The sequence below is a fragment of the Arabidopsis thaliana genome, chromosome 2 (assembly GCF_000001735.4).
Source record: "Arabidopsis thaliana chromosome 2, partial sequence".
Lineage (NCBI taxonomy): Eukaryota > Viridiplantae > Streptophyta > Magnoliopsida > Brassicales > Brassicaceae > Arabidopsis > Arabidopsis thaliana.
This window is the reverse complement of record NC_003071.7, coordinates 1159145-1179634: the sequence shown is the minus strand read 5'-3', so window position 1 is coordinate 1179634 and position 20490 is coordinate 1159145. Positions and strand designations below refer to the sequence as shown.

Genomic DNA, 20490 nt, shown 5'->3' with positions numbered 1-20490 from the left:
CAATTACTAACAAATTTAACCAAAAATAAAATTAAAACGAAACATAAGTTTGATCCACCTCTAATTCTGAGCAACGCTTTTAAAATTTAACTATGAACTTGTGAAGTACTTGTAAGTCGTAAAGTAAATCATTTGGTAAAATCTCTTAACCATCTATCGACACAAAACTCCAAAAAAGAAATTTTTGATTCTTTTACGAAAAATGCACACACATTTATAAACTCGCAAATAGTAAATATCTCTGTTAAAAAGATTTGAATAACTTGACCTAGCAAAATTTCAGGTATTCAACGGCCGAATCGAAATTTAAATAACACCAAATCGAGTAAAATTAAGAGATATTAGAGCCGTAAAAAAAAGATGAATAAAGATTCAAACGTGTTGTTGACCTTAATTTAGACTAAAAAAAAAATCTAAACCGAAATCTCAATCATTAACGAAGAAAGAATCACTTTATTCATGAATCAAAACCAAAAGACTTATAATTACATGTGAATTCGAAAATTTCTTCTATGTCATCTTCAAATCTTCTACATTTGATCCTCATCACTTTATAAAGTTCTTTGCAGACCAGTTTGACTCTAAGACTCTTAATCTCTCCTCTATTGCTTGGATTGGTCATCGTAGCCTGAGTGAGACTTCATTTGTGCGTATTCCAACGAGACGATGTAACTTCCAAAGATTGTCATTGTCTTACTTAATCCAACGCTGATAAAGTAAATACAAAATAGATAACTAAAAATGAGTCAACTTTATTTTGTAAAAGCTCCACATACATCCGTTTGAACTCAGTCGGGTCAAATCGGCCTGAAAATGCTTTTCTACTAAAACCATTTATCTTCAGCATTGACGGATATCACATTTTATAAATAATATAATAGATTTTTTTCTCAAAATTAGTAACTAATATTATCATGAATAAGTTATCAATCAAAAGTTTTATCATATGTCATGATTTCAAAAGTTTTTAGTCAACGTTGATAGATCATCTTTATATATAAAGGGTTTTAGTCAATGTGATATATTTTTCATTCAAATAATTTTTAATCAATAATATTAGTGGTGAAAAACACAATAAACAGTAAAAATAAATATATTTTACTTTTGAAAGATAATTTCTACTTACAACGTCATTATTTATTATTTTTACTGAATTTAATTTTAGTTATAAAAAAATAAATTCGTCCATCGGACGGATCCTTATCTAGTTAGAATATATAGTCATGTATATATATGTAGATATCATAATATAGTTTGTATAATTGTATATTTTGGGTTTGTAGTATTTGTAACTTTAGTTTTTCTCCTTTGGATATATTGTGTTAAGTTATTAGTTTGGTCATTTTTCTTTCATGTTAGTGGCATCTTAAACTATCGGATTTTGGTTTTTAGAATTAATTTAATAGCATTTTCTTGATCAGTGATATCAACAATGTGTGTTTTGGAACTTATTTTAAAACTATATCAAATAATTTATATATAAAAAAAATAGATATATCAAAGTGGATATCCATAATCATCACAAAAAAAATTCGGGTATCCGAATATTTTGGATGAAAGCAAATCATAAAATCAATTATTCTGTTAAAACGAATCGAATAACAAATATCACTAATTTTCAGGATATTTTTTCGTGTCCAGCCGTAGTGAGGACTATTTTATAATCTCCCTCTTGTTTAATTAAATTTTGGTTTCACTTTTATTTTTTGGACAAATCATAATCGTTATCGAAAAGTAAATTATAAACTATTGAAGTCTGATACACCGGAGAGATCAAGCTAGAGAAGGGAACAGAGGAGAGCTAAAACTCATATCTAACAGAATCTTTATTATCATGTAAATGTTTTTACAAAATCTTAATCTAAATAAAGTGTACTTAAGCTTATATATACATCACTAATAACCATACTAAACCAACCATCAGATAACTGATGTTAACCTGTCGCACCATATATCATAATACGCCCCTCTCAAACCTTTACGTTCTAAGTGTCTGGTTTATGAAGATAAAGATTTGAAATTGACATCTTCTGAAGTAAATGATGGAATGGACCGGGATGTAATGGTTTTGTCAAAATATCAGCATGTTGATTCTCAGTCGGAACATGTAGAGTAGTGAGATGACCAGCCTTGATTTGGTCACGAACTGTATGGCAATCTATCTCTATGTGTTTAGTCCTCTCATGAAATACCGGGTTCATAGCAATGTGGATAGCTGATTTGTTGTCGCAGAAGAGTTTTGCCGGACAAGTAACTTTGATGTGTAAGTCTTAAAGCAGCTGTTGTAGCCAAATAATCTCACAAGTGGCATGAGCAAGACTTCTATATTCAGGCTTTGTACTACTCTGAATAGCTACTGATTGTTTCTTTAGTTTCCATGAAAGAGTGACCAAGATAAACACAATAACCAGTAACTGATCTACGTGTATCTTTGCAGGTTCCGCAGTCCGCATCCGCAAAAGCATTCAAGCATAATTCTGAATCAGCTGAGTACATTAAACCTTGACCATGGTTAGATTTAATATACATGAGCACTTTGTATGTAGCTTGAAGATGAACATCTGATGGTACTGAAATGAACTGACTTAGCTGATGGACTGCAAAAGTAATGTCTGGTCTTGTTATTGTCAGATAAAGCGATCTTATTCTTGTTTGTGGAACAAAACTGAGGAAGAAACAAGATCAACCATAAGCGTAAAAACCGATTCTTCATTTCTCCGGTTTGATTGTTAATACCGGTTAATTCAAATGATAACCGTAATTGAAATTGATCGATCTGTTACTTTCTCTGGTTTTGTTGCAGTCCGGTTTGATCACTTGGGTTACTGTATCCTTATTTCTAGGCATCATTACCTTGCTAGGAGGATCCTAATTATTATCTCATACTACATACTTAGAAGAGAATTTTCCAATGATTAAAGAGGCGTGTCTTAGAGTTCTGATTATAACAGTTTCATTATCTCGCATAATAATACATATTTTTTGCTACATTGCCTCAAGACCTCGTATATGTTTAGGGCTGCATCAAATCTTTACTTTAAGTTTTTGGAGGCATTATAGCTTCTTTAACCTCCTTGGCTTTATCTCCGACGTACTTGGCCGTTTTCTTGCTCACATCCGTCGCTATATCTATAATTTCACCGGCTTTTTCAACAATGAAGTCTTTGGCTTTCTCCGATATTGAAGCAGTTTCTTTCTTCGTCTCCTTGCCTTTCTCCGTCACAAACTCCGAAGCAAACTGAGCAATTTCAGCCACATTGTCGATTGCTTCACTAGCTTTCTCAAACATATAGTACTTTGCTCTATCTACATGATCATTAACATCTTGCCCTTTCTGAGCAGACGCATGTCCCACTTCGCTTCCCTTCTCCTTCACGTAGTCGGAAGCTTTCTGTCTTTTGTGTGTGTGTGTGACAATTTACAAAATTATTACACATGAACAAATAAAAATGTGTTTTGTATGAAAACCAAATTTATATACTTAGTGTTCCCATTTTATGAAAACCAAATTTATGTGTAATATTTCATAAAGTTAACAAAAAAACTCTCAAGAGAATAAATTATCAAACAAAAAAAAATCAACAAATTTTATTTCTAAAAAAATAACTATAAAAAATTGACAGAAATTTGAAAACAATTGACCAAAAAGTAAAAAGTAATGGTGAAACATATTACTAAATCATAATGTATCATTTATGATTTTTCTATCATAATATCTCTTATAATAGTATAACGAAAAATCAGTATTAACGATATAGACTTACGAGGCATCATCGAGCCATTTGGGGTCGAGTTTTGAGTTACCATCACCTTTGACGGCTGTCGGAACCCACGACTTCTTGCACTTAGGTGAAGTGATCACATTTTTCCGGCCAACCCTCATAGCTACTACGCCAAGTCCAACGCCGCTTCTCTTGCCTCGACTGATCAAGAACGAAGAACCCAAACCATTAAACACAGCTCCGGAGATCGACATCGCCATGAGATTGATTATCTTGCCTTTCTTCTCTAAGACTCTAAGATGTAGAAAAATGTGTTTTGGGAACAAAAAGAATCAAAGGGAAGAGTTTCATTTTTAAAGGACAACATGAGAATCTATTACACGGAACCTCAGAGGCTGACGTGCATTAGTTTCTAACTAACCAATCCGCCCGAACACCCAAAAGTTTCGAGACTTATGCAATTTTTTACCTTGCCTAAAAAATAGTCAAACATAAGTCCTGGAAAATTTGAGTGTCTTGTCACAACGGGTATAGAAAACTGAAATGTTGAAAGAAACATTATTAAACATTACTAAAGTAGAGAACTGTATTTAGAAATTGGAACGTTTGGGGTTTGAGATAGAAGGGAAACAGAAATGCGTACATGCCGGTCTCGTGTTTCTATAATTGGACTATATATAGATTAAATACATATATAGTAGAAGAGGTTGGATAAAATTTTATTATTTTGGTTGTTATATGATATCACAATAGTTTGGTTTTCTTTATTTTTATATTTATATTCATTGATTGATATATTGAAACAAATAAAAAAGTAACTTTAGAAATAGTTTGTTAGATGAGAGAGTTTGTTAGCTTCGTATTTGTTGGCGTTGGATCTCGTCAAACAAAAAAAACTCATACCATAAAATTCCAAGGGAATTATAACTAAGGCCCAATTATGAAGAAGGGGGTCTTTTTACATTATATCCTCTCTAAGTTCTTTTTGTAATTCACAAAAATCATCAACAAACATGCTTTCATTTCACATTTTCAGTCTGTGTTTCTAAAGAACGCTTAGCCCTAAATCTTTTTATCCACAATACAGTGATACACAAACTCATATATTACATCCACAAATTCAGTGGCCGTCCAGGAAAAATATACATATAAACTTTCTAATTCCTAAGTGCAAAGACAGAAATGGCAGGTGACGGACAGTCCAATCCAACCAAGTAAACAAACAGTTACTAAAATTATAACCTTTTGTTTACTCTTTCAATCGGTTTAAATTGATTGTATACATATAAGCCTTGTTCAAAAAATCGGCCGCATAGAGATCAGATGGAGTCTGCAACGATTTTGTCTAAATTGGGAAAATTAATCGTTGATCCGATTTTTGTCGGTTTAGACCCGCCTAAATCTGTCTAGAGGATGGCTAGCCCAATTTTTTTATTTTTATTTTTTCTTTTTTTTCATTTTAAAATTTAAAATTTAAAATATCCAACTTATGTTCGTAATTTGTATAAAAATTATAAATTTGAATAGAAAATCTTGTTTTCATGTGTTTAATACAATTTAAAAAACAATATTATATAATTTTCTTAATTATAATGGATTAATATATTTTAAAAATATGAAATAACCCTAAAACTAATATCCGATTAATCCCGTATAATCTCCGATTTTCCTACTAGGCGTTAGGCTCACCCTTACCGCCCAACTAGCGCCTAGCGATTTTTGAGCAAGGGATATAAATTATAAGAAATAATAAAAAGAAACAATTTATTTATATGTGTCTTACATATGTGTACAAATCTATTTCTGACTTTCTCGAAGGATCCTTAACCAGGCAAACCAACCGGTCATGCCGATACAAAGACTAAAGATGATATGAATAATGTTAACTGTTATGGAAAATGAAGTATTATGTACATCAGCAATAATCACAGCTTTACATGAATCACAATCGAAGCATAATGTATCTGCAGAATTGTTCCATCTCTTGCAATCAACTTCTAAATTGTTATAATATCTTGAAACTGTCCAATTATTTGGTTTCTCGTAATTCAATCCACATGAAAGTGGTGGTTTGCAACAACCCGACTGTCATAAAAAAAGAAACAAAATTAGAATGAAATAAAAAAAAACATTAAACCGGAATCAAAACTAGATTCGGTTTGATTTAGTTAATGTGTAGCTTAGGTTATATTACCTGTATAGGAGTTAGATTCATCTGATAAAACTCAGAAGCTGGCATCTTATGGTTTAGCCTGTTACAAACATTGTCCTTAACAAGACATCTCCTTGTACGATACCATTCATCGTCTTTGATGACCAATCTACTAACCCATCCTGAGTAATCCTCGTACCTAAACTCATAAATCTTGGTCCCAGGAAACAATCTAGGATTGGTCTCCTTATGTAGAAAGATGACAAAGATTGCTTTAGACACGACAACGAACATCCACAAGAAGAAGATAAAGAAGTGGATTCGAAAGAGACAATCGGATTTGAAGTAAGCTGCGTAGAATCCAGTGAGGGACATAGCAAGCAATGAGAAGCTTATGAATATTCCGGGAGTTGTGACGAACCGGTTACATTCATCGGTCCTGTAATGTAATGTCATGACGGCTACGAACCAGAAAGCGGCTGTGACGAGGAAGATTGCGCTTGAGATCAAGAAAATGGTGTTGAATGGAAATGACATGTTCTGGACAATTGAAGGATTCTCATTGTTTTGATCTTCTTTATCTCTCGCCATTATCGTGTAAAGAGAAAGGGTCAAGTAAATTAAGAAGATGAATTGATAAATGATCTGAGAGTTCGATGCTGACTTGTTGCAGAAGATAAATATAGGGTTTGTAGCTTGTGATTTAAGAAAACACCTGAAAACAGAAAAAAAAAAAACTAACAATAGATAAGCTGGTGTGTTTTTTTAATTTGTTTCTTCGTTTGTTGTTGACCCAGATTGGTCAAATGGTCAATGCAAATTTTTACAACTTCCATATCTTTTCAATTTTCTCCTTAAAATACAAAACAAATCTTAATAATCTAAATAATTCAACAACAAATCAAATACTTTAAAATATTGTTTTTTTTGTCATTAAATATTATTTATGACTCAGATGAACCAATCTTGAAAAAAATTGTTTACATATGTGGTATGTAGCGGTTCTGCACGAATTTTTCGTGCCAAATTATATGTATTAATATTTGTATTACGAATTTTAAACCTAAATAATATTATAAAAATTAAGAAAAATAGATGAAAATATGAGCCAGAGTAATTTGGTAATTATGTTAAATATTTACTTGTTCTTTACGCTGATTTTCTTTTTTCGAAACAGTAAATACTAGTAATTGTCATAACTATGAACAAATCGTCTTGACTCTTGATAATTGATATTGTCATAACTATAAACTGTAAATACTAATTGTCATACGTGGACTCGTCTTTAGTATATGTAAGCATCATCAATTTGATAAATATATTATTGACTTATTGTAACCAACTCAACCACCATGTTACAGTGCGTGAAACGAAGAGCAAATAAGCTCAAACCCCAAACCAGAGTTTTAGTGTTTTGTCGGCCATTATCATTAATATAAGAAAAATAACACGAACATGTTCCTTTAATTACAATAATATCGCCAAAACTTGTTCCTCAATGGTCCAAAGAAACTAAACTACGTTACTACAACCAATTAACCAATAACCATCCTAATAACAAATATTAATCTAGCTAGAACTTTTATTAGTTATTTTGAAATAATATAATGTTTTCATGGATCAAGAGGTAAAGCCTTGTTGTGAACTGGTCTTCTTCTTCTAAACGTACGATAATCCATCGATAGATATTTCGCTAGAGCTTTTTTCTCTTCTTCTTCTTCACTTAGTTTCTTCTCTTCATCCTTAGATTTTCCTGTGAAATCAAAACATAAACTAGACTTAATACAAAATCATCTCATATTATACTTCTCAGTTTGAAAGTCCCAGAAAGGTTTCGAATCTTTTCGTTTAGTTTTATATATTATACTTAGAAAGATAATAACAAAATTCTGAAGAAGAAAGCAAAAGAAACATTGATAAAGATTTTCTTCTGACATGGTCAATGATTCGTATGTTTGACTTTTATATCTATTTGTTTGAACTTCGTTTGACTACTATAGAAGTGTGCTTAAGTTATGTGAGTTTGCTAATTATCGATTTCTTTAAGGAAGAAAAAGAAGAAGAAAGGTCTAAATACTTTATATAATATTAAGAAACAGCTTATAATTTCTCAAATGATTGATTTACCTGAAGAAGTGACTCGAAGTTGTTCGCTTGAACCTTCATGAGATGTTGATGTCATCACCTATTATTTGCAATAGAGAAGGTTTGATTAGAAACTTTTCATAGAAATCAAACTGGAGCTTCAATATGAGATAAATACATACAACAATCTCTTACATATTCACTAGAGATGATCATGAGCTTTCGCGTCGCCATTTTCGTAACAATCTTTTTGCTTAAACCTGTATTGTTGTAAGTAAAGTCAGTTACCACTTCATATTCAAACCTTAAAAGTTTAAGACAAAAAAAGTGAACTTAATTACCTTGGCTAGGAGATGAGTAGGGATGTTTAAGTTGTAGAGAAGATGTTGGAGTTACAAGCAATAAAATGGCTAGTGCACAAAGAAAGAGGGTGACTCTAATTAGCTTCATATTCTTCAAAGTGATTTTTAGCTATATGAGAAGCTTTTTTGTGCTATCTTTCTTTTTCTTCTTCTTCTCTTCTTTTATATCAACTAAAAGGAGCTAACACATATATATGTATCTATCTATCTATATACCTATTATATTTGTATATAATATCTTAATGTGACTATGTGAGATAAGTGCACGAAACACAAAAGTGAGAGTTTCAAAAAAGGTTGAAGATACTATTTATTAAAAATATATGAATTTATTATGTCAAGGTATAGAAAAGGGGTTCACGCCATTGAGGCTCGTTCTCGGGGTTGTTTGTCTTGGGACAAACACAAGTTTGGCATCACACTTCATCAAACCCAATTTGTCGAGTCTTTGCCTTTCTGTCTTTTTTTGTCTCTCTTCTCTTATTTCCCACGTTCTTTATCTACCATTATTTTCCATTAACATTTTGTGAAAAGTTTCCCATAAATTATCATCTTAATCAAGATTTTAGAGAGAACCAATATAGAATAATCTCTTAGAAGTTAGAAATCCTTTACTATTTATGTAAGTTGTCTTGATGTTTTAGAAGTCGATCGGTTATACTATGTTTAATCTGAGATGATCACAGCCTATTGATCAGATGCTAGATGAATATCATAAGGATAGTGAATTAACCAAACCTAATTTGTGTATATATCTTGTCGAAGCAAATTGTGTTAACATCCGCAAGCACAACTATGAGTCCTAATTTTGTGTTTTTTATTTTATTTTTTATTTGAATATCTGGAAATTCAAACCCAAAAATCTTACATCTCTTAGAAGTGGGATGCATACCAGGTTAAATTCATATTTTTTGGAGAATAGTTTCTTCCCAACATGTCTCGAACCCAGCACTTCCAGGGAGATTTACCACTAGACCAACATCACGTTGGTAAATTTGTGTATTTTTTATAAAGTGTTTTTTTTTTATATAAATTTTTTTTTTCCCTTGAAATAGCTTAATAGTTGATGTTCCTTTTTATATATATAGAAAATTTTCTTGACTTTAATAGACCAAATATTTCAAAGATTTAAGTTCAAGTTATTGACATAAGGTTATATTATTTATGCGTGCTTCTCTTTGCGAGTAGGTAGGTATAAACAAAGTTGTTGGGACTATCACATCATATTTGCCAAAACTTGCCAAAAACCCTTGGCTCTTTTCTCTCACTTTATGGACATTCACACGCCTAAGTTACTTACTTAAAAGTGCTACCAAAATGGGTGAAGATGAGACCATCACTTTCTAGTTTGTTACAAAACACATTTGCTAATGGCATCATTGATCTTATCACGTCTTAAAAGGTTTCAACTCCATGTACTAGTCAATTTACTAAGAACGTGTGGTCCAACGGTTTGTTTAAGGTGAATTTTATGGGTCAAGGCCAATGATCGAGTTTTACTCTTTTTACAAATACCGTTTACAGTTCTTTCTTGACATGTAAGGCTTTAAATGACAAAATATGAATCAATGTTTTACAGGTCTAAGAGATTAGTTTGGATTTCGGTTCAAAATATACTTTAGCTATATATATTAAGAAAAAAAAAACTAGGTTGTCAAGACCAGCTCACAATTATGTTTTGAAAACAAATCAAGATCAGATATGCTCCAACTAGACCGTACTAAGTAAAATCTGCAAAATCTGTCTTGTTACTTGTCACTAATTGAACTGGCTTGCATGACTACAAACGTTGAGCTTGCATTTTATAAAACTGTATGAGACCAATCAGCAAGATCTACTAGCTAGGATTGGATTAGGTTGGATTATTCCATCATGACATTTCTAATCACAATCATCACCCTCGTGTGACCAATGGATAAATAACCACTAATTCAAATCTAAAACTTGATAAAGGCTCGTTTTAAAATACAACTCTATAAAAGATGTACATAAATTTAAAAGAAAAGCTTAATCATATATAATTTATACCCCTATATACGTAAAATAAAATAGCAACAAGATTGAGACAATGATCTTGAAATCGCTGAGAGTCGAGACACATGTCTTGGAACATGGAAAAGAGGTTGACCCAAGTCGCTGAAATGTTTGACCATATGACATTGAATTGTGGGAAATACTGGAAACTTTGAATCAAATTAAGTTAATAAATTGTACTATAACAAAACTAATACGTGTAAGTTTTTTATAAGTAACAAACTGTACTATAAATTAAATTATGGATTTAACGAAACAATTAATGTTGCTCCTTAGGGCATCTTGTATTAGTCCAGTTTTGTGTTCTTTATTATTAAGTTTAAGATTCCTTATATTAAAGGCACGTTAGAGACTAATGACTGTGACTTCGATCAACAACTATCAAACGACCAGTCGTTGGATGGAGCGACCAAATCATAGTGACTACCAAACTAACAAAGTAGCAACTGTCAAACGAATAACAGAACAATTCGTTGATCGCACTCGCTGGTCGCAATTACTAGTCACTGGCGATTAGTTTAGAACTATATATGTTCATGAATGAGTGTGGAATTTGTTTTTAAAAATTTTGTTAATTTTTGTGAGTGTGGAATTTTTTCTTCCACAGTTTGGTAATCTAGATCGTGATTTGCTAGTGTATTTCATACACATTGTTGTGAGCTTACGATACATAGTCTTTAGACTTTAGCATATTTAAGAATTGAGAACTATGTTATAATGTTTAAGTAGATTTTAAAGCAAATTTTGTTTAGTTTGCTTCGCTGGGACATTTTAAAAGGAGATAAAGTTTTACCGATGCCAAGTTTTTATCGTTTTACAGTTTTTTTTTTGTCAAACAACTGATATTAAGTTAACTTGCGATTATAACAACTTGAAGCTTTGCCACATAACTCACTTGTTGAAAGTTTAAAATAGAAAAATAAAGGAAGGGGAAACATGAAAGTAATAAGAGAGTAGATTAACATCATGGATGATAACCGGAAACTCCTTCGAGAGGATTCCATAAGCGATCGGTTTGAAGACGATCGTCGACTCTTGGTCTTCAAATAAAGACGAGAGTGCTGGTAGTTCTTCTGCCATCGAAGGCTGACGAACAACAATAAAGCTTGATGCCACTAGGGTTAAGCGTTTAGAAACATTTTCCCTAAAGGAGAGGATTGATGAAAAAAGTCTCTCCTTCGAAGAGGAGGAAAGAAGAATTGGTCTCTCAATATATGAGGAAGAACATCTCATATATGAGGAAAGTTTCTCCAAAAAAGGAGAAAAATCTCTCCAAATTGTAGGAAAGTAACAAAGAAGACTCGTTAAAATCACAAAGATAACCGGTAAAAGTAATAGAAGCAAAGAGCAAACGTTACCATGACATGACTCATGGTCCAAATATAATGGGTCTCGAGGTACAAAGGAAGCCATAAACATTGGCCCAGCTCAAAAATCATGACGGCACGATTGGTGAGCATAGCAGCAAACAAGCCATCGCCGGAAAAGATAGGCAAGAAGGCGGAGCCAGGCATGGAGGTGGTGGGCACATCTTCAATCTCTGGGATACTCATCGGAGAAGGAGGTAAAAGGACCAAAAAAGTGACAGCTATAGATCTCGGAGGAATATGGGTGATGGGTGGTGGTGGCAATGAATCTGGCAGATCCGGTGGGTCTGGAGGCTCCGGTGGACGAGTCAAGTTGGACGGCTCCAGAAAAAAGTGACAAAGGAAAGTTAGAGAACTACAACTTGGACAGGAGAAAAGACATCACAGTAGAGCAAAACACCATGGAACAACAATTGAAACAAGAGAACAGATCTCATCGGCGGCAATTATTATATTTCGAGTCACTTCTTCAGATAATAAAATAAAAATATTAACTTTGAAAGCGATGTATAATACTTTTTCTCCCATTCTGGTTATATTTTATTTCGCTTCTCTTCATTTTTTTTTACATATTTGTATTATTTCATAACCATTAATTTTTTTGTATTATTAAAAAATTGTACCATTTTAGATTACCACTCATGCTTGTAGACTTGTAGTTAAAAAAAATCTCCATTTATTTAACAAATTTACAATTAATAAAAATAGTACGAGATTGATAATATTTTTGAGTTATTGAGAGGTTGATAAGAAAAAGAAATATTTATAGGGGCTAAGAATCTTTATTAACGGCATAATTTAGTCTATTACTGTCATGACACGTGGATTTAGATCTTTTTGAATACTATTTTTTCTTATATACATTTACAGCAAATCATTTCTCTAACATTTTAGGGTTTTACGAAAAAAAAACCTTCACCGTCTCTGCTCCGCGACGCCGCCTTCGCTTTCTCAAACTCCGATATAATCCTTCTCAGGTAAGCAATCTTCTTCGATTCTCATTCCTTCGTTCTCTAAGGTTTTGTATCAATCGTAGAAAGTTTTAAACTCGATTTTAATCGGAATCAATTTTGTTTCATCGAGTTTGTTGTTCGCCGTGGTGTCGAAAACCCTAATTTCCGATTCAAATCTCTAGAAATTAGTGTTGCGTTATCAAATTTGTGATCTTGTATTGATTATTCATTCTTTTGATTTTGTTGTGTGTTACAGAGATATGTCAGTAATGGATGAATCAGGCATGTTTAACGTTCAACAAACCATTGGAAGTGTATTGTGTTGCAAGTGTGGTGTTCCCATGGCACCAAACGCAGCCAACATGTGTGTGAATTGTCTTCGTTCCGAAGTCGATATCACCGAAGGTTTACAGAAGAGTATTCAGATCTTCTATTGCCCTGAATGCACTTGTTACTTACAGCCACCAAAGACTTGGATCAAATGTCAATGGGAATCTAAAGAGCTTTTGACATTTTGTATCAAGAGGTTGAAGAATCTCAATAAGGTTAAGCTGAAGAACGCTGAATTCGTTTGGACTGAGCCTCATTCCAAGAGGATTAAGGTTAAGTTGACTGTTCAAGCTGAGGTTCTTAATGGTGCTGTTCTTGAACAGTCTTATCCTGTTGAGTATACGGTTAGGGATAATCTGTGCGAGTCGTGTTCGAGGTTTCAGGCTAATCCTGATCAGTGGGTTGCTTCTATTCAGCTTAGGCAGCATGTTTCGCATAGGAGGACTTTCTTTTATCTCGAACAGTTGATTCTTAGGCACGATGCTGCTTCACGTGCCATTAGAATCCAGCAGGTGGATCAGGGGATTGATTTCTTCTTTGGGAATAAAAGTCATGCTAATAGCTTTGTGGAGTTTCTGAGGAAAGTTGTCCCCATTGAATACCGTCAGGACCAACAGCTGGTGTCTCATGATGTGAAAAGCAGTTTGTACAACTATAAGTACACTTACTCTGTTAAGATCTGTCCTGTTTGCCGTGAGGATCTTGTTTGCTTGCCTTCTAAAGTTGCTAGCGGCTTGGGGAACCTTGGTCCACTTGTGGTTTGCACAAAAGTCTCTGATAATATCACTCTACTTGATCCGAGAACTCTAAGGTGTGCCTTCTTGGATGCGAGACAGTACTGGAGGTCTGGGTTCCGATCTGCGCTCACCAGTAGACAACTTGTCAAGTACTTTGTGTTTGATGTTGAGCCACCTGTTGGTGAAGCGACTGTTGGTGGGCAAAAGTACGCTCTTTCCTATGTCCAGATTGCCCGTGAATCAGACATTGGTAAGATGTTTTATGTCCAAACTCATCTTGGACACATTCTGAAACCTGGGGATCAAGCTTTGGGTTATGACATCTACGGAGCTAATGTGAACGACAATGAAATGGAGAAATACCGTCTGAGTGTGAAGAATGGGCTTCCTGAAGCAATTCTGATCAAGAAATGTTACGAGGAGCAGAGAGAGAGGAAGCAGAAGAAATCCCGTAACTGGAAACTCAAGTCGCTTCCAATGGAAATGGATGATTCAAGAGGCAGGGTTGATCCAGAGAAGACAGACAAAGAATACGAAGAGTTTTTGAGGGATCTTGAAGAAAACCCTGAGCTAAGGTTCAACATATCTTTGTACAGGGACAAGGATTATCAAGCTTCTGAGACTGCTTCAATGACAGATGGAGAAGGTGCACCATCTGTTCCAATTGAAGAGTTGCTTGCTGACCTTGACCTAAGCTTTGAGGAAGAAGACGATGATGACGAGGACGACATGGCTGCTGAATAACTTCGTTTCTCCGATACTCAACAAGGTTTCAGTTTGATCCCAAATCTTTTATTTGCTTCTCTTGTGTTTCTCTCAGTAGACCTTTAATCTTTTGTTGTCCAAGTTTTGTTTTGAATGTAAGCTCAACAGTTTCTGGTCTAGCTTACGTTGCTATATGTGTTGACATTTTCTGGCTATTATATTTTTGTTTGGAATTTTGATTTGTATACGTGAATTTTTTTACTTTTGGATATGTGAAATATTTGGATGATTGCTTCATAAGCCAATCTTTGTCGCCAATATCGATTTCTTCAACTATTTTGAAGCATCTTCTTCTCCACAACCATTTAAATCATGTGCAACACAACCATGAGTGAATCACAAACTCATCTCAATCCATCCAAAGGCATCGGACAACCTCTTGAACACGAAAACCGCTTTCGCAAACTCTCTATGCTCTGCGAGACATACTATGTAGCTCCGTGCACAAAAGCAATTCACAAGCTGAGAAAGAATCTTGAAGATGGTTTCAGGGATTGCTTGCTCTTGAGCAAGGCAAGAGATCCGTAATGGCGAGAGTTCATGAACCAATGCTAAATCCAAAGAGCCCTTCATTAAAAAATTTATAATATAACTCATCGGTTCCAAACTCAAAAGACCTAAACTGTAAAACTACCAAAATGCCTATTACACACCAAGGCATAACTATAAACCACTCATCACCCAAAAGAGAGAAAAAAATATTTACCTTCAGTAATAAAAAAAAAAAGCACTCTCATTTTAAGAAAATATTATAAAATTTCATAAATCTTTCCTCTTCTTCTTCTTCTTCTTCTGTGCTTCAAAGTGAATAGCTTTAGGACTAAATTGTGGAGGAGAGACATCAAGAGAATCTACAGCAGAGAAGAGTGTGTCTCCATCCTCCTTTTTGTCTTCTTTTATCAGCTTTCGCCATTCTTACAGGACTACTGTTCCATTCTGATTGCAATCTGCAGCATAGAATCATCAAAATTCAGTAAAAAGTCTCACAATCTTTTAAGTCTCACAAAGTGATGAGATGAAGAACCAAAGCAATACATTGGGAAAGCAAAGGATCTTCCACTCGTTGTGCTTGCATCTGATCGAACAGAGAGGCTTCCAGAGTATGCAATTGGTCCTGAGTATGTTATATGACCTGATATTGAAACTGAATCTGCTGCAGAGAAACTCGTCTCTCCAAATCTGCTTGAAGAAAATTTATCGTCTTCGTAAGAGTTTTCCACTAAACAGTTTTGCTGATGATGATTCTCAGTTTCAGGCTTTTCAGGTTCGTTGCAAGTTTTGTTTGGTTCTTGAGAGGTCGTTGTAGAAACAGAGGAAAGCTTCTCCTCTCCTTGTTTTGGCTCCTCTGTTTTCTCAAGCTCTGTTTCGATAGCTGTGGTTTCTAAGCTTCTTTTTTCCTTATCCTGCAGTCACACATTAGAAAGTTAGAAACTTTCAATTTAGAAAAACCTGAAACGTCATTTGATAGTGTTATGTATTGCCTGAAGCTGAGAAGGAGATTGTTCTTCATGACTATCGCTGCTAATGTTGTCTTGGTTGAGAGATTTTTGTTCATCTTCCCTTGATAGAATATCTCCCAATGTTAAACATTCCTTTGAGTCATTATCCTGTGATATAGCCACTTCGTCCTTTGAATTCTCATCAGGTTCAATTTCAGAGGGACTTAGCCCATGTGTTGGTGAAGCCTTGACTTCCTCTGTCACAATCAAATGCTCTTGATTGTAATTGCTAGAAGTACCTTCAGCATCAGCAAAATCTTCTCCTGAAGATTCTTCAACATCTCTGTCTGTCTTATGATCGTTACAAAACTCAGAATCATCAACCTTACTGATGCTGTCTTCCGCAGACTTAGTTTCTGATGGATTCACATTTGTTTTGTCTGCTTTCATCAAATCCTCTGTTGAGCTAGACTTGACAGAATCCTTCTCACCAAATAAGAACTTCTCCTGAACAGGCACACCTTCATCGACACATATATCTTTGACGATATGGTAAGTATTCTCCTTGTAACAAACAACAATCTCAGGTAAATCACAGGCCGTAACATTCTTGTCCATATAGAAAACCGGATCCTTTTTCTCAGGAGAATCCACATTAGCATCACAATCATGACTAGTATCTCGAACTTTCTTTCCGGCCTCATTCTCCCATTCTTCACCACTTCTTGTATCATAGAACAACTCACACACATTGTTGTTGTTCTTCCCATTTTCCGGGACCTTTAGCTCTGCATCTTCCCAATTCTCATCAAGACATTGATGCGGCTTAGATTCATCTTTACAAATCTCTATCGAGTTACCAAGCGCGTGATCATTATCTGAAAAACGGAAAGAACCACTTGAACTACTGATTCCCATAACAATTCAAAGACCATCAAAGCAAAAGCAAAATGTTCAAAAGCTTAAGACTTTATACCTGCTCTCATTCTTCTAAGAGAGTAAACCTTGCATAAAGAACCAAAGCTATATCTTCAAGCACCAGTCGCGACCAACAATCTACACATCAAAGAGACAATCTCTATCAAACAGTTTCAAGCAGGACTCATAAGAAAGAAACAGATAACAAGAATAAGAAGACAAGTATAAGCAAACTTCTATCTAGAGGATAGAATCAATCTATCTATCAGCAAATCTCAAAGTTAGATACAGAAGCAACCTCCATATGAAGAGTTGTTCAACGAAGCAATGGGCCAGGAAGATTGTGACAGAAACAAACCTTAAGGCACAAAATATTCTAAAGGATACATAACTTAACTTATGGTCAGTCACACATGTGAACGAAAAGATTCTTTATTTTCTCAAGTCCAAAAACAAATCATCATGAGCAAAAAGATGCAATCAACCACTACAATGACCACTTTCCAACTTTTTACTAATTTAAAGAAAAAGACATTTAGATAAAAGCTGTAATACCATAACAATACGCAAGAAAAAATTGCAAAAACATGGCTTAATCTAGATTACTTGTAACAATTGTAAGAATCATTTGTTAGCAAATTTGCAATCATGGTTACACAAATGTAGCAAAGTTTTTATCTCTTAAGCAAAGAATGAAGAATCTTTAGCTCACTGTCATAAGAAAGAAGACAAAAAAGAAAAAAAGCTTTAAACTTCTTTTCTCACAAAGCTGCAATGCAATCAAATCAATCATTTTTTTTCTATCAAATAAAAAATTTTGGATAAGAACATCAATAAACAATTGGAATTTGCAGAGAAAGAAGAATCTACAACAGAAAAATAAAGGTTAAAAACACAAAATTGGATCTAGTACCACCAACAAATAAACTAATAGAAACAAGACTATGGAGAATATAAACAGATCTAATAAGTAGAATCCAAATGAATCAAAAGGTCAAGACTTTAAGAAGAATCTTCTCATAGAACAGTGAAGTAACAAACCTTACTTGATCAAAGTAGATACAAAGACTCAAACTTCTTCCTCCAGGGGATGAAAAAACCCTAAATCACTTAAAAATCAAAACTTTGAGAGAGGAGAAAAAAGCCAGATACTTTTTGGCTGTTTAATAAGAAAAACAAATCTCGAAAACATGTAAAAGGGATGTTCAAAGGTCAATTTAAAAAATCACTATCTCTGCAATAAATATGAACACAGAGAGACAAAGAGATAACCAAAATCTCTTTCTTCTTTAAATGCTCTCTCCTTTGGTTTTCTCATTTAATCTACCAAACCAAACCACTTCATAATAATACAAATTCCTCAGCCATGGAAAACAACATTTAATGCACACCTTTTAATTACAGAAACTATAAACCCAAATACAGAAACTTTGATCTTACTTACCCAATTAAAAAGATTAAAACTTTCACTTACCAATAACTCTAAAATCTCTTCACTTTCCTGGGAATATCTGAAACTCTCTTCATAATCATGAGGTCATCTCTTTATCAATCTATGGAGTGTATGAACTAAAAGTAGAAAGATGAGAACTTTTTTTTTTTTGTGAAAGATGGGATTTTTTTGTTATGTAAAGAGGCGAGTCAAAAGGTGAGAGCTTTGGAGAAAATCGGATCTATGAAACGGTGCTTCTTCTTCTCCAGAGAGAGTATTTTTCTCTCATGGATTTGACTTTTTATTTTTGGAGATGATTCTAATAAAATAAAATGGAGATTTGGGTTTTTGTATAAAGAAAACAAATAAAAAGTCAACTATCTGCCAAAAAGAATTTCAGCGAAGCGGTTTATATTATTTTGTCTCTTCTTCTCCATTTTTTTAGAAAAAAACTTCAAGTAGTGTTTTTATTTTATTTTATAAAGTACTATGAAATTCCTAATTTTATTATTTATTAATTTAGTTTGGAAATATAGTATTATGAGTTTTATTTGTTGTACAATTTGTGATTTTTGTTTGTTTACTTTAATTTATTTAAAGTAGTTAGTGGTTCATATAGTATCCATGAAAATGATATAGACGTGAGTTCTAAGTCACACCTATCTTTTAGTTTCATAAATTTCTCATTTGACACATATTTGTTATGATGATTACTTGATATGAATATATTTGATATAGTAAAAAAATAAAGTATGTGAAAGGCTATCAAATTTTGCTAATAACATACTAATAAAACTTTCATTGTTTTGATTTGATATCTCTTCTCGACAATCAAAAAGAATGGCCAATTTTTGTTATGGAAATTGCCTCGTTTAGGTCTTTCATTGTTTTTTTTCCTTTGCTTAATAGTATAATTTTTTTTCAAAACTTTAATAGTCTGGCAGTTATTTTAGTCAGAAAAGATAAATTTTAAAATGTTTTTTTTCTCATGTAAACACGTCGGTTTTTGAATGACTCTCTTTAACCGATAATATATTTATAATAATTTAATAAAAAATGTGTTTGAAGGAAAATAAAAAAAAAGCATACTAATAAAACTATAGATTAAGCTAACATTAACAAGAATTAGTTTTGTAAATATGAGTTCTTAACTTTTATGCATGATAAAACCGAGGCTGTAGATTATATCTTTGTTACGGTACGTCGTGTTACACTCGATAATCGTGTATTATTTTAGTTAACCATTGTTTAGGGATCGGGGATGATTCTCGAAGGTAAAAACAACCACGGTTTAAGTGACACGTGTTAACCAAATATTACCTGTGCAGCTGCTAAACTAATGAAAAATATATAGAAAGCTTACTTCGTCGTGTTATGCAAAAATATTATTGGGTACGTGGAGGTGTATAGTATTAATATAGTCCAAAGGTAATGAGTACCGTACGATCTCTGCGTGTGCCAGCGAGTTTATTAACTGTTCCTTACTAATCGACGGCTATGTTTCGTTGGCTACGTTGGTCCTACGTTTTAGTCTTAGTATAGCTATAATTATATCTTTGATGTATATTGCCAACATTTTCTTAGTTTAAGACAAGTTGATTTCTTAAACTAAGTTGATTTCTTAAGGTTCTTCTCGTGGTTCCATTGCTTGTGTGAAATTTGTTTTTTTTTGGTTTGTCATCTACTCAAACCTATAGTGCTAACACAAGAACACTAGATTCAAGGCTGCGCAAACCATTAGTGTAAACCAAAAGAGTCCTAGTTCTCACAACTACACAATCGAAAAGAGGACAAAACTCTTTCCTATTCAAAGACTACAATATATGATTCTTTCTCACACTTTGATCTATGAAAACATTGTCTAAAATTTAAGTCGGGGAAGGTTTTGAAAATCAATAAAATAACACATGACAAATGTTATTTAATAGGTGCATCAGTGCATGCATTAGATAATGTCATGTATTTTGTTCTTTCTTTCTTCTTTTTTCTTGCGCAGAAGTCACGTTATTTACAAGTCTCCAGGTTCTCTACGTGGTTTAGTTTTCTAACTAACCGGAATGTCACATAAGTTGTTCTTTGGAATGGATGATTTATAAGTTATTATTTCAAATTCAAACATATAGTTCAAAATATAGATCATAAGAAAAACTGTATATGATATCATGATCATACTATTGAACCACAAACAAAGTAC

The 20490-nt window shown here is 33.4% G+C and overlaps 8 protein-coding genes and 1 pseudogene across 15 annotated transcripts; 2 read left to right on the top strand and 7 right to left on the bottom strand.

Moving 5' to 3' along the window:
• Positions 1–1997: 1997 nt before the first annotated feature.
• AT2G03860 lies at positions 1998–2736 on the bottom strand (annotated as a pseudogene; the record flags this gene model as incomplete). Its single annotated transcript has 1 exon — positions 1998–2736.
• Positions 2737–2832: 96 nt separating this feature from the next.
• Positions 2833–4054, bottom strand: AT2G03850 (Late embryogenesis abundant protein (LEA) family protein). Its single transcript, NM_126431.4, has 2 exons — positions 3765–4054; positions 2833–3395 (listed from the first exon to the last, which is right to left on the bottom strand). Exons 1-2 carry the CDS (start codon positions 3980–3982, stop codon positions 3038–3040), a joined length of 576 nt encoding a protein of 191 aa, NP_565306.1. The 5' UTR covers positions 3983–4054; the 3' UTR covers positions 2833–3037.
• A 1404-nt stretch (positions 4055–5458) lies between these two features.
• TET13 (tetraspanin13) lies at positions 5459–6543 on the bottom strand. Its single transcript, NM_126430.2, has 2 exons — positions 5917–6543; positions 5459–5807 (listed from the first exon to the last, which is right to left on the bottom strand). Exons 1-2 carry the CDS (start codon positions 6463–6465, stop codon positions 5520–5522), a joined length of 837 nt encoding a protein of 278 aa, NP_178478.1. The 5' UTR covers positions 6466–6543; the 3' UTR covers positions 5459–5519.
• A 664-nt stretch (positions 6544–7207) lies between these two features.
• On the bottom strand, positions 7208–8499 carry RGF8 (root meristem growth factor). The gene is made up of 4 exons (NM_126429.6): positions 8301–8499; positions 8155–8219; positions 8002–8059; positions 7208–7627 (listed from the first exon to the last, which is right to left on the bottom strand). The coding sequence occupies exons 1-4, from the start codon at positions 8407–8409 to the stop codon at positions 7488–7490; spliced, it is 372 nt and encodes a 123-aa protein (NP_178477.1). The 5' UTR covers positions 8410–8499; the 3' UTR covers positions 7208–7487.
• A 2762-nt stretch (positions 8500–11261) lies between these two features.
• Positions 11262–11435, bottom strand: AT2G03822 (uncharacterized protein; the record flags this gene model as incomplete). Its single annotated transcript, NM_001124789.1, has 1 exon — positions 11262–11435. The coding sequence occupies one exon, from the start codon at positions 11433–11435 to the stop codon at positions 11262–11264; it is 174 nt and encodes a 57-aa protein (NP_001118261.1).
• AT2G03821 (uncharacterized protein) lies at positions 11429–12332 on the top strand. Its single transcript, NM_001161020.2, has one exon. The coding sequence runs from the start codon at positions 11793–11795 to the stop codon at positions 12057–12059; it is 267 nt and encodes an 88-aa protein (NP_001154492.1). The 5' UTR covers positions 11429–11792; the 3' UTR covers positions 12060–12332.
• On the bottom strand, positions 12143–12281 carry AT2G03823 (uncharacterized protein; the record flags this gene model as incomplete). The annotated part of the gene is made up of 2 exons (NM_001335207.1): positions 12143–12189; positions 12239–12281. Coding segments are annotated over 2 exons (90 nt in total), but the record flags the coding sequence as incomplete, so codon positions are not given.
• A 187-nt stretch (positions 12333–12519) lies between the features above and the next one.
• Positions 12520–14792, top strand: NMD3 (nonsense-mediated mRNA decay NMD3 family protein). Its single transcript, NM_126428.3, has 2 exons — positions 12520–12699; positions 12932–14792. Exon 2 carries the CDS (start codon positions 12936–12938, stop codon positions 14484–14486), a length of 1551 nt encoding a protein of 516 aa, NP_178476.1. The 5' UTR covers positions 12520–12699; positions 12932–12935; the 3' UTR covers positions 14487–14792.
• A 185-nt stretch (positions 14793–14977) lies between these two features.
• Positions 14978–18688, bottom strand: AT2G03810 (18S pre-ribosomal assembly protein gar2-like protein). 7 transcript variants are annotated; one of them, NM_001335204.1, is made up of 6 exons: positions 18339–18688; positions 17906–17965; positions 16923–17002; positions 15989–16824; positions 15543–15910; positions 14978–15454 (listed from the first exon to the last, which is right to left on the bottom strand). In NM_001335204.1, the coding sequence occupies exons 3-6, from the start codon at positions 16930–16932 to the stop codon at positions 15349–15351; spliced, it is 1320 nt and encodes a 439-aa protein (NP_001318194.1). In that variant the 5' UTR covers positions 16933–17002; positions 17906–17965; positions 18339–18688; the 3' UTR covers positions 14978–15348. The 7 variants fall into 7 exon arrangements, with proteins under 7 accessions (NP_001318194.1, NP_001324260.1, NP_001118260.1 ...); NM_001335205.1 differs by having other exon boundaries at positions 17911–17965; NM_001124788.2 differs by having other exon boundaries at positions 17906–18688.
• Positions 18689–20490: the final 1802 nt, after the last annotated feature.

Bases quoted from the DNA above. Each gene is read 5' to 3' on its own strand.
- AT2G03850 (NM_126431.4), bottom strand. From the start codon at position 3,982: ATGGCGATGTCGATCTCCGGAGCTGTGTTTAATGGTTTGGGTTCTTCG. The intron at 3,396-3,764 runs GTAAGTCTATAT...CACACACAAAAG, and splicing joins AAATGGCTCGATGATGCCTC to ACAGAAAGCTTCCGACTACG.
- TET13 (NM_126430.2), bottom strand. From the start codon at position 6,465: ATGGCGAGAGATAAAGAAGATCAAAACAATGAGAATCCTTCAATTGTC. The intron at 5,808-5,916 runs GTAATATAACCT...TTTTTATGACAG, and splicing joins TGAATCTAACTCCTATACAG to TCGGGTTGTTGCAAACCACC.
- RGF8 (NM_126429.6), bottom strand. From the start codon at position 8,409: ATGAAGCTAATTAGAGTCACCCTCTTTCTTTGTGCACTAGCCATTTTA. The intron at 8,060-8,154 runs GTAAGAGATTGT...TGCAAATAATAG, and splicing joins TGATCATCTCTAGTGAATAT to GTGATGACATCAACATCTCA. The intron at 7,628-8,001 runs GTAAATCAATCA...TTGATTTCACAG, and splicing joins ACTTCGAGTCACTTCTTCAG to GAAAATCTAAGGATGAAGAG.
- AT2G03821 (NM_001161020.2), top strand. From the start codon at position 11,793: ATGACGGCACGATTGGTGAGCATAGCAGCAAACAAGCCATCGCCGGAA.
- NMD3 (NM_126428.3), top strand. From the start codon at position 12,936: ATGTCAGTAATGGATGAATCAGGCATGTTTAACGTTCAACAAACCATT.
- AT2G03810 (NM_001124788.2), bottom strand. The intron at 15,911-15,988 runs GCAATACATAAC...GTGTGACTGCAG, and splicing joins AATCTCCTTCTCAGCTTCAG to GATAAGGAAAAAAGAAGCTT. The intron at 15,455-15,542 runs GTATTGCTTTGG...TCTATGCTGCAG, and splicing joins AGATCCTTTGCTTTCCCAAT to ATTGCAATCAGAATGGAACA.